The sequence below is a fragment of the Vigna radiata genome, chromosome 11 (assembly GCF_000741045.1).
Source record: "Vigna radiata var. radiata cultivar VC1973A chromosome 11, Vradiata_ver6, whole genome shotgun sequence".
Lineage (NCBI taxonomy): Eukaryota > Viridiplantae > Streptophyta > Magnoliopsida > Fabales > Fabaceae > Vigna > Vigna radiata.
In genome coordinates, this window is record NC_028361.1 from 5,840,588 (window position 1) to 5,852,709 (window position 12,122).

The 12,122-nt window shown below is 32.2% G+C and overlaps 2 protein-coding genes across 4 annotated transcripts; one reads left to right on the top strand and one right to left on the bottom strand.

Moving 5' to 3' along the window:
- The first annotated feature begins 1,204 nt into the window (after window positions 1-1,204).
- LOC106777884 (AAA-ATPase At5g17760) lies at window positions 1,205-5,013 on the top strand. 2 transcript variants are annotated; one of them, XM_014665698.2, is made up of 2 exons: window positions 1,205-2,347; window positions 4,126-5,013. In XM_014665698.2, the coding sequence occupies exons 1-2, from the start codon at window positions 1,358-1,360 to the stop codon at window positions 4,663-4,665; spliced, it is 1,530 nt and encodes a 509-aa protein (XP_014521184.1). In that variant the 5' UTR covers window positions 1,205-1,357; the 3' UTR covers window positions 4,666-5,013. The 2 variants fall into 2 exon arrangements, with proteins under 2 accessions (XP_014521184.1, XP_014521185.1); XM_014665699.2 differs by having other exon boundaries at window positions 1,207-2,347; window positions 4,156-5,013.
- A 781-nt stretch (window positions 5,014-5,794) lies between these two features.
- On the bottom strand, window positions 5,795-7,539 carry LOC106777068 (AAA-ATPase At2g18193). 2 transcript variants are annotated; one of them, XM_022775877.1, is made up of 2 exons: window positions 6,501-7,539; window positions 5,795-6,325 (listed from the first exon to the last, which is right to left on the bottom strand). In XM_022775877.1, the coding sequence occupies exons 1-2, from the start codon at window positions 7,464-7,466 to the stop codon at window positions 5,951-5,953; spliced, it is 1,341 nt and encodes a 446-aa protein (XP_022631598.1). In that variant the 5' UTR covers window positions 7,467-7,539; the 3' UTR covers window positions 5,795-5,950. The 2 variants fall into 2 exon arrangements, with proteins under 2 accessions (XP_022631598.1, XP_014520063.1); XM_014664577.2 differs by having other exon boundaries at window positions 6,438-7,538.
- Window positions 7,540-12,122: the final 4,583 nt, after the last annotated feature.

Consider the following 12,122-nt stretch of genomic DNA (forward strand, 5'->3'; position numbering starts at 1 on the left):
TGCTTTCGATTATTTTATTTATAACTTTTTTATTTTAAAATGAAGATATTTAGTTATTTAAAGTTCTCAAATTTTAGTCAAATCATTCAAACTAGAACGTTGATTATAAAAGTAGTAATATTGACTTGTACATGACCTACTTTAACATGCCATCTCTTGACAATTTTATTTCATTGTTAAAACACACTCAAATTATCAAAGATATACAATTTATTACATATAATTACACAAAATATTATTTCAACAATCGCTAAACAAATCACAAAATTACTATCTTTTATTAATAACACAAATTTGGTGATAAATATACATCATAGAACATAAATTTATCAGTCAACTTTATCAATAGATGTAAACATTTATTAATAAATATTTTCGATAAAAAAATTAGTTGATAAATGTACATAAATAAATATTTATAAATAACATCAAAAGATAAAATAAGTTGTAGAGATCTCTTTTTTCTTTTATTATATTATTCTTTTCTTCTTTGTCGATAATTGAAAGTTAAGTTACTATTATCACTTTCTTTAAGTCATTTTTGTCATTTGAGATCTTATTTTCCTCTTGTTTGTTTTCTTCTTTTTTTCACTTTCTCTTTCATTCATCTCCTCCTCAATGTTACTAATGTCTTTCATGCATGTGTTATTAGCGAACGTATTAGTGGCATACCTTAATGAATCTCACCATCACCTCTAACTACCTCAATCTCCTCTTTTTCTCTCATTATTTTCTTCTTTTCATCTATCTCTTCTTAATATAATATAAAACTCTATCGAATTTAACAAAATTTATTATCCAATTATGGACAAATCATCAATAAAATAATAAGACAGTTGATAACTATAATAATAAAGTTCAAATAAAAATATTTATCTTTGATGAAATCGGTTTGGATGATATGTCCTAAGAGACTTTCATTAATTTTATTGAATCTTTTTCTTAATGGTTAATAGATCCTACAATTGGTGCAATTAATGAATTAGTTACACTATTTACAATTTTAATAGTTAATATCATGGTTATAATTTTAAGAATGAAAGGAGACAAGTGTAGTCCGGGGTGAGTCACATACATCTGTAAGCGTTACGAGATGTATCACAAGAGAAAAAAAAAAAAAAAAAAAAAAAAAAAAAAAAAAAAAAAAAAAAAAAAAAAAAGAAGAGGAAAAAGGAAAAGACATGGACAGTGGGATTTCCAGACATACATGCACCTTCTGCTTCCCAATAAAAACCCATAGCTGTGATCACGAAACACATAACATTTCTAAGCCCAACATACTCCATATATGTCCCTCTTCTCTCTCTGCTCTACCAACTCTGTGTAGTGTGTGATTGGTTTCTCTATAGCATTAGCCATGTTTTCCCCAAGAGACATGCCTTCTCCCTCCTCAATCTTCTCAGCCTACGCCTCCATGACAGCCTCTATCATGCTCCTACGTTCCATGGCCAACGAGCTCATTCCCCACCCAATCCGTGGCTACCTTTTCAACACCTTCCGCTACCTCATCAGGCCTCGCTCCCCTACCCTCACCCTCATCATCGAAGAGTCTACCGGCATAGCCCGTAACCAAGTCTACGACGCCGCCGAGGCTTACCTCTCCACCCGCGTCAGCCCCGAAAACGAGAGGCTCAAGATCAGCAAGAGTCCCAAGGAGAAGAAACTAACCATTCGCTTAGAAAAGGGTGAGAAGGTGGTGGACAGCTTCAACGGCGCCTTCTTCAAGTGGAGATTCATCTGTGCCGAGTCCGAGAAGAACAACCCCAACGACCACACCAACAGCAACATCTCCGTAAGATCCGAAAAGCGGTCGTTCGAGCTCAGCTTCCCGAAGAAGCACAAGGAAATGGTGCTGGACTGCTACCTGCCCTTCATCCTGGAGAAGGCGAAGGAGATGAAAGACGAGGAACGCGTGCTGAAGATGCACACGCTCAACACATCCTACTGTTTCAGCGGGGTGAAATGGGACTCCATAAACCTGGAGCATCCTTCCACGTTTGAGACTCTGGCGATGGAGCCGGACCTGAAGAATGCGGTGATAGAGGATTTGGACAGGTTCGTCAAAAGGAGGGAGTTTTACAAGAGAGTAGGGAGGGCATGGAAACGTGGCTACTTGCTCTATGGCCCTCCTGGGACTGGCAAATCCAGCTTGATCGCTGCCATGGCCAATTACTTGAAATTTGACATCTTTGACCTCCAACTCGGGAACATTGTAAGGGATTCCGACCTCAGAAAGCTTCTTCTCGCCACCGCTAACAGGTCCATCTTGGTCATTGAAGACATTGATTGCAGTGTGGATCTCCCAGAGCGCCGCCATGGAGATGGACGTAAACAAACTGACGTACAGGTTAGTATTTCTTTCTTACTTTTCTACTCTCTGTTACCATATCCTCCCTTTCATTCATTCTACTTTCACCTCTCTCTTATCCCTGTAATTAATACATTTGGATTTTCTCATCATTGCATTCAATGAATGAAAACAGATTAATTTAGGCACTTATCTAAAAATGTCATCCAACGATTGATTTTTATAACTAATGTCTTGAAAGTTATGCTGCTAATTGTGACATTTAACGGGATAAGAAGTTATGATGTTTGTAGACAGAAAAGAATATGGATTTCTTGAATCAGCATTCATGTCACAGTGGCTAATACTTATCATATCATATTAGTTGTTGTTTTTTACTAAATAAAAGGTAGAATTTTTAGTTAAAAAGAATAAAGAGAGAAGTAGTCTGGTCGAACTCGTAAGAAAATGCGAATCGTTGTGTTCCTTTTGCTACATTTACCAAAAGCACCAAAGGGGAATTCTTGGCCAAAAATGGTTGTTTTCCAAAAGGCAAGCCGACCACGTGGGTTCTGATCTAAGTGTGTAGAATGCAACAATAGATAGAGTTATAGAATTTGACAGGACAGGTTCACTGCTTTACCATGTGTTATTAGACTCATTTTCTCATTGGTGTGGAAACCTTTTTCTATTATTTCTCTTGCTAGTGGAAACATGCCGTTTATAAAAGCACGTCCTGAATTGGTTAGTGGGGACTACCGTGCAGTTTAGTAATTGGGTGTTGATGGTAATTTAAAGACTATCAGTGAATGAAGAAGTTAAATTAAAACCATTCCAAAGGATCCAAAATGGACATTTCACTGTCAATCCACGCAATATGTTCGGCCATTTCATTTTTCTTTTCCTCTTTTTTGTTGTTTTGTGTTTGACAATTAGCAAGAGAAAGAGTACAAGTACCTGTGGTTCGAATGTCGTTGTTAAATGTCATTGGATGGTGGATGCCACACAAGACGATCTTCCGTGTAAAGCTTCTATTATGGACTCATGTTGCTGTCATATTTTATTCTCTGTTAATTTGGTAGGACATGTTACGGAATATTTTACATTGCTTATTTTCATCACAATTAACACCATCCATGTATAAAAAGCAACACCCTGTTACTGTCGCCTTCGATTTTCTTTAACCCGCCGCGTGCGCTACTTTTTTATCCTACAACATGTTATACAATTTTTAAGTAAATTTAGCACCTTTCCACCTATGAAACCAAGACTATGTTACTCACATATACTTTTCAATCTCCTCTTTTACATTCTAATTTTTCCACATATGTCCTATTTTATTATTATATCACTGCTTGCTTGCTATATTTGCTAATTTTTGTCGCCACCTTTCACTCCACACAGGGTGAAAAATTCTATGTTCTATTTAGCATGAATGAGTTCACAGGCTACTGCATCCCTATTTACGGATACATCCCCTAACTGAAACATGTGTACATAACTAACTCACAATGAACATAACTGAAATAACTTCTATGATCTAACATCATAAGTATTTTATGTGACAATAGTAACATTTTCCACTATTGAGACAGCTTTTTTTTCATGGATTTGACATTCAACATATCTGAACTTATAATTTTTTTTTACTCTAATCTGAATGAGTTGGTCAACGGAAGTAAAATAGAATTTTGCGTTTAGATTACAAGTTCAAATTGTTATGCACTTAACCTGATAATTTCTGACAGTAAAAAAAGAACGTGCACGTACACTGTCGTTTATGAAGTTCAATGTTGTTGTTGTGATTGTTCAAGTTTGTAAAGTCAAATTGATGATAGGCTGACAGAGCATCTGATGGATGGATGCAGTTGACTTTGTCGGGGTTACTAAACTTCATTGATGGGCTATGGTCCAGTTGTGGAGACGAGAGAATAATCATATTCACCACCAACCACAAAGAGAGACTAGACCCAGCACTGTTGAGGCCAGGAAGAATGGACATGCACATTCACATGTCCTATTGCTCCTACCAAGGTTTCAAGCTTTTAGCCTCAAACTACTTGGAAACTCCCTCTGAACATCCCCTCTTTAGAGAGATAGAGGGGCTGATAGAGGACATACAGATAACCCCAGCGCAAGTGGCAGAGGAATTGATGAAGAACGAGGACGCGGAGGCCACACTTGAAGCATTCGTGAAGCTACTGAAGAGAAAGAAGATGGAGGGTGATGTTTGCGAGAACTATGGTCCTGAGAAACCACAACCTTCCAAAAGGCGCAAGGTTGGTTGCAAGCAAAAACCTGGTGTCGGCATTACCAAGAGCAACATCGGTGTGACTCAAAGAAGGACAAGAAGAATGAGAAGAGAGCGTAGTTTTTAGTCTCCTGGTCCAAGATATATGGTCGAATTATGTTGTTGCAGCTACTACTAGTCTCCGCAAACTAAAATCGCTGATGTAGGCTTCGGGCTTTTGTTACTTTTAATCAGTTGCTAAGAAGCTAGCTAGCTACATTTTCTATCCAAAACTTCAGACTCTGGTTGAAATGAAAGGGTAGTACTGTGTGATTGCTGGTATCAGTAAATGAACAATATATGTACGTACATGTAATTGTGTATAGGTGTCCAAACAACGGACACTGCCCACTGTATTCAAGCAACATAGGTTCTTGAGAGTAATAATATCTTGTCAATTCATCCTATAAAGTTGTTATAAAAATGAAGTCGGTCATATACTTGTTCTTTTGTTTTTCTGTCCATGTAATGTGTATCCATCATTAATTGATGAAATGAATTAAAGATGTGCACGGTGTTTTGTAGATTTCACATTAACAAATAAATGTGTATGCTTATTTCATGTGAAACGAGAGAATTTGAAAAGGTTTGAGACTGATACATTAAAAAGAAAAAACAGGATTTTGATATTAGCGTCGGAACATACTTTAGAAGCAGTAGTCATGATATACAAACAAACGAAAGGAGACAAAATGATAACAAGAAACTTTGCCTTTTGTAATACCTAAATAAACACCATGATCTGTAAGAGTCAGTTACTCGGTATCACCTCCAAATAAGAAAAAATTAGGGACAACTATTATTGGATCTTTCTTCAACCAGTAACATGGTACCAAAACAGCAATTCAAAATATCCAAGTGCTAAACACGTCTTCAAATAACAATATATTACATGTCACATTCCCATCAACATATTAAATATCAGTCTAAACATGGCGCATAAGAACCACCATGTAACGAAGCATCTTACTTTAAAGGAAGTTGTAAAGCAAATTAGAAGTAGGAAATGCGCGATTGTAGAGTTTGAGTACCCCAGCTTGTGAGAATAATCATAATTCCCTATTTTTAATTAGTCTTGTGGACTTATAATTTTGTTTTGAACTTACCAAACCAAGATTTGTTCTCTTAACTCTTTGTAAAATATAAACTTCCCAGCAAAACTAGTGTCGTCCTTTATGCATAAGTCTAAAAGTTATCATAGATTTAGAATCTCGAAATCTCGAAATCGTTTTCGGCATTGAATTTTACGACTGTTCAAGACACACAACTACCCATCTAAAACACTACAGAACAAAAAGACACTGGTTTTTGTTCTGTATCTTATCCGAGTGATGATACCGTTGAGAAAACTCTAAAACATGACTAGTCTAAAATTAGGCTTCCTTGACCTTTTGTTTGAGAAATTGAACAAGTGCTTCCAAACAAACGTCAGGATCCTCATGTCTCATTAGTTGCTCCGCTACCACTGCAGGGGTGACATCTATTTTCTCCAACAGATCATCAATTTGTTCAAAAAGTGGATGATCTCCTTCAACGCCTAAGTAATTGGAAGCTAGAATTCGAAATGCCTTGCTTCTGAGGAAGGACAAGTGAATGTGCATGTCCATACGACCAGGGCGCAGCAACGCAGGGTCGATTCTTTCTCTGTGGTTGGTGGTGAAGATCAAAATCCGCTCCTCTCCACCACTCGACCATAACCCATCCATGTAGTTAAGCAGACCCGACAGAGTAAACCTGCTTGTCTTAATCTACGCAATGATAGTTAGTCAGTTATTTTCTGAACAAAAAAAAGAGAGCTTGGAGAAACTTTTAAATTTTATAGAAAATAAAAAGGGAAAGGTGCTGATTTAGAAAACGAACATGCTTGTGTTCATCGTCTGAATCGGAATCTGAAAAGTCTTTTGGTGTTGATCGAACATGCACCTCTCTGTTGCAGTCAATGTCTTCGATGACGATGATGGAGCGGTTAGCTGTCTCCTTCAGGGTCCGCATGAGGTCTGAGTTAGAAAACACGGAGGTTAGTTCCAGATCATACACATCAAACTTCAAGTGGTCGGCCATGGCAGCAATAAGGCTAGATTTTCCTGTTCCTGGGGGACCATACAAGAGGTAGCCACGTTTCCAAGGCTTCCCCACCTTCTTGTACAGCTCCTTCCTCCGCAAAAACCGGTCCAAATCATCTATGATTCCCTGTTTTTGCTCTGGATCCAATGCAAGCGACTGGAACGACGCCGGATGAGTCAAGTCGCTTTTCTGCCAACATCTTCCACCACCACCGATGGAATGGATCTTGATGGTTCTCTGTTTTGCTTGCATCTCCTGGTACTCGTTCAGAACGTGCACGAGATACTTGTTCATGACCACATCTCTATGCTTCTCATCAAAGGTTAGACTAAAGGACTCCCTCTGGAAAGTAGGTAACTTGCGAGGAGGACGAAGAGAATCGAGATTATCAGATTCTTTTTGGGAGTTTTGTTCAACCAGCTTCCATTTAAGCTTGATGCCTTCAAACTCATCCACCACGACCTGATTTCCATCTACTGCCATTACTATGTTCTTGTGCTTTGAAATTTTGCCAACCTTGAGGGATTTGTAAGAGTGGTTGATCCTAGCCGGGAGATACTCTTGGACGGCTTGGAAGAGTTGGTTGGTGTGGCCATCCCAGAGTTCAGTAACCTGAAGTGAGACAACGTTGCTTTTTTGACGGTTTGAGAAGAAAGCTTTGAGTTTGGAGTGTAGGAAAGAGCGAACTTGTTGGGGTATGAGATCGTTGATTGCGCTTCTTAGAAGCATGATGAATGTGGAGAAAGCTGCATACAACTCGAACCATGAGGAGGCAGAACGAACATTTGTGAAGGAGGAAAAGAAACTCCCCACAGAAGGTCTCATGGTGAAATGAATGCTTTGTGGTTTATGCTACAATTTCAAAGCTAGAAAGAGTCACCAAGAATGCCACAAACAACCAGGTATATATAATAAAGGGTGAGAGACCCTTTTCTTTCTCAACAAGACATCCACCTAAATCTAAATCAATGAATCACTAGGAATATTACATTACAATATTATAGTATTAATAATTTAAGAATCTTTGGGACTGACTATACAGTGATACTTTTTGGTTTTCTCAAAACGTAAAAGGAAACTTCCATACAGAAATCATTTCGGATGCATATTATAATCAATTAAGGTGTAAAAAGTCTTGCAGATTTTGATCATGCAAATTTTCAGAAATTTACCTTGGAAACTTCTAGGCTAAGTATGTTGGGAAAATCTCCGTGAGTCTTTGTTATTCATGCAAAATTGACAGATTTTAAATATACATTATATTTATAATATCATGGAAAAAAAAAATATCAACTAATTTAAAAATAAAATTTATTTAATTTATTATAAAATAATATTATATCGAAAATCATAACTACTTTTTTTATTTTATTTTTATCAAATCAAACTAAATATTATTAAATTTAAAATTAATATAGAAAAATTTAAATAAAATTATTAATAAAACTTTAAAATTTAAATTTATTTCAACAAAATAATAATTGAGCTTTAAAAAAATATGTGACAAAGGAACAAGAGAAAGAAATCAAGGCTTTAATTCTTAGCCGTCGCTGTGGACTACTAATGTGGCATTATTGTTTGGTATCAGCATTTTTTTCCATACTGTTTGAACTTTGTCCCAGAGGCAAAGTAGACTTTCCCTTCCCAACCAATCATAAAAATGGATCTGAACCACTTTCAAACAGAGTTGGACAAAAATAACTTAATTATATTGTAGTTAATTGTACTATATTATACTAAAAATAATTGATGCATTTTTATTATTTTATACTATTTTATGATTCAGTTTTTAAAAACTAAATTTATAACCGTTATAGTTCACTAAGAACTATATCTACTCTTACATCTTCTCTTATTCCAAACTTTATTTAACAATAAAATATTAATAAAAAAAATTGTTCACATAAAAAAAATAATAATTAATTTTTTAAGACAATATTTTTATCACAAAATTTATATTTTTTATCAATAAAAATAAAAAATGTAATTTATATTTTTATATTTTTTAAGATATATATAAATATATATATATATATATATATATATATTTATATTTATATTTATATATATAATATAAATATATATATATATATTATATTCATATTTATATTATATATATAACATATATTTATATATAAAGAACGTATATATAACGAACGTATATATATATATATATATATATATTTTGTGTTAGTGAATGATATTATTTTTTATATTTTTTACTAATAAAATAAAATAGATAAATAATAAATAAAATAATTTCTAATAATAAAAGAAATATAAATAAAATAAAAAATAATAATATTAAATAATTAAAAATCAATTTATTAGACACTTATGAATAAAATAAAATGAATATTAAAATAAATTTCAATTAAAAGAAACATATATTGTTATACTATTTAGTTTAAAAATTAGTACAATTCAGTTTAAAATTAGTATAGTTAGTAGTTCAGTTCAGTTTATATTGTAGATTAGTTAAAATTAGTGTAGTTTACAATTTAGTTAATAGTTCAGTTAGTCCAATTTACAATTCAGTTAATAGTTCAGTTCAGTTAGTGCAGTTTACACTTCAGTTAATAGTTCAATTAATAGTTCAGTTAGTGTAGTTTACAATTCAGTTAATAGTTAAGTTTAGTTCATACTGTAATTTAGTGCAATTTAATATAGTTCAGTTCAGTTCAGTTTGATAAAACAAAAAAACAGTTCAGTTCAGTTTGATAAAACAAAAAAACAGTTAAGTTTGTCTGAACTGTAAAACAGTTCAGTTCAATTTCTAACAGTGCAGTATAGTTTAATTCGATTTGTCCATCCTACTTTTAAAGAGTATACCTATTTTATTTTATAACAATAGTTTGTAAAGTGCATATTCATGTTATTTATATAGTGTTAATTCGTCTTTTTTATTAATATAATATATTTAACAAATAATAAATTTTAAATAATTATGATAAGATTAATTTATAAGATAAGATTTCTACTTTCTATATCATATCAATTTATTTAATATAAAATTTCAACAAACACGTCTACAATCCCTTTCAAAAAAAGGTAAAAAATAAATAAATACAAAAATTGTTAAGAACAATTTAATAATAAATATAAATCTCATTATATTAAAAATGACAAAATTATGTATCATATTAAAAAATCCATAAATGTATCATTTTAATTTTGATTAATTTGAAAATGATTTCAAATTTTATATGTAAAATTTTTTTATATAAAATAAACATCAATGTCACATCACATTAAAGTAAACGTCAATGTCATATCATATGTATAGATAATTTTCTTGATTAAAAGTAAAATCCATAAAAATCAATAGCTTATTAAAAAATTTACACTTAACTTTTTTACTTTTATAATTTAAATAAAGTGTTTCATAATAACATTACTGATATTAAAAACAATTATAATGAGATGTGTAAATAAAAAGTACACATAACTCAAAAGAAAAACTGATGAAAATGAACAAAAGAAAATAAAAATTTGAAATAAGTTCAAAAAATATAACTATAATAATATCTCATGTTTTTTTAGAGTTTGAATGCGCATAAAATAATAATCATAATAATATTATTATTATCATTATTTAAATAAACTGATATATTTTTTGGTGAATAAAAAATATAAGGATATGTATTTGTTAGGTAACAAAGAGTCAATTTGTGACACCCGGGCACTGACGAGGGCGGGGAGTGATCGCCGGTGTAAGAAGTATGCTGTAGGGGGCACGGACAAGGAGCGGCTCCTGGCAGGCTTCGAGTGGAAGGGGCACATGGACGAATCGCACATACACCGGAATGAGAGGGATCTGAAGACTATATAGGTATGAGACTATACAGTTGAAGGATAGTTTAAAGGAATTGATTTGACTACCCATATCACCAAAAAATGCATTTACTTTTCGGAAGCCTAACCCATAAAAACTCAATGGTTAAGCGTGCTTAGCCTGGAGAAATTCTGGGATGGGTGACCTTCTGGGAAGTTTTTCCGGAAAGTGTGCGAGTGAGGACAAAACACACTGTCCCAAAGTATAGGGACTAAAAACATATTTAACTCTTCTAAAATAATCAAGTTCAAAATTATCTAAATAATAATAATAACGTATACTTTTTTTCTTTTATGTTCTTTAAATGAATTAATAAAAAGTAGTTGGTTCTTCTAATACATTTTTAGCGTTGCACTCCAATTTAAATAATAGATTAGTACAATAAAAGTTATTTTCCATGCAAAGAAATTTGAATTAATTATATAAAACATATATCATATAGAAGAGTACATAATTGTTTTTAAATTACTTTAAATTCATAGGTGAAAAGAAAATGCATTTATGAATATTTTAAGAAAACGGCTTTTATCTCGCATCTTTAATATGAAGTGTCTAATATATCTTTCTATATATAGTAAAACATGTTTCGCTCTCATCTGTTTTTTTTTTTTTTTCTCAACTCTCTCTCTTTTACTTTTTCTTGCATTTCGTTATTTTCGTACAAGTTGATATCGAGATGTTGAATCTAATGTTTTAAATTAAAATAAATATAAGAACTATTTAACTTTGTAAATACTTATTACCAAAATTAAGACAGTCACTAAGTTCATGTGCATTCACTTAAGAGAGAAAAAAATAGTGAAAGTGTCTTAGCTTATTGTTTAATTTACCACTAAACACTTATACTTATGTAAAAATTTGTTGTTGTATTGTATGACCTCTCTTAGTTCAAGATTGAACGGAGTCAAAGTACCTAATGAATCGGTTGCTCGAGTAATATGACTCAACTTCAACTTTAAATAAGAATTAAGATTGATAATAATTAATTTAAGCTAAATATATATTTAAAGTATTATGATAAGTTGGTTATATTTAATATATATATATATATATATATAGAGGCATGAAAGGAAGTTAAGGACAAAGGATGACCTAATATACAAGGAGTTAGATGAACGAAATTTAGAAGACTGTTGACATTGACTCCACAAATCGAAACAATTGTTAAACTTTAAATTTTACTAATTTAATAATCTAAATTTTAAAATTGTACTGTATATACCGACCAACTATTTGTTAATTTAAAATTTCATTTTTTTTGAATTTATTACTAAACTTTTAATTTTTTTTAATGTATAAATTTAAAAATTATACACATTTAAATTTTTTTCATTTAAATCAAAAGTCCACAAACAAAATTATAAGGTTTAATTATATTGAAAGTTCTTATTTCCGGTTATTTTTTTCAAGTCTCTTACTTTTTTTTTTGTCTTAATTGAGTCTCTATTTTTAAAAAATCGAAACAATTAGGTCATTGTCATTAGTTCCGTACTAACACCGTTAAGGAGGGTATCATGTGTCAGTTTGTGGTTTTTTTTATTTTTTAAATATTTTTTAATTATTTTTATTTTTATTTATTTTATTGTTTTTTTAATAAAATAAAAATAAAAAAATGCCACTTGTATGACAGTATGTCACGTGACAAT

What these genes read in the sequence shown, in the direction of transcription:
- LOC106777884 (XM_014665698.2), top strand. Translation starts at nt 1,358, where the DNA reads ATGTTTTCCCCAAGAGACATGCCTTCTCCCTCCTCAATCTTCTCAGCC. An exon ending in GTAAACAAACTGACGTACAG is followed by an intron (nt 2,348 to 4,125) that starts GTTAGTATTTCT and finishes AATTGATGATAG; the next exon opens with GCTGACAGAGCATCTGATGG.
- LOC106777068 (XM_014664577.2), bottom strand. Translation starts at nt 7,466, where the DNA reads ATGAGACCTTCTGTGGGGAGTTTCTTTTCCTCCTTCACAAATGTTCGT. An exon ending in CAGACGATGAACACAAGCAT is followed by an intron (nt 6,326 to 6,437) that starts GTTCGTTTTCTA and finishes ATCATTGCGTAG; the next exon opens with ATTAAGACAAGCAGGTTTAC.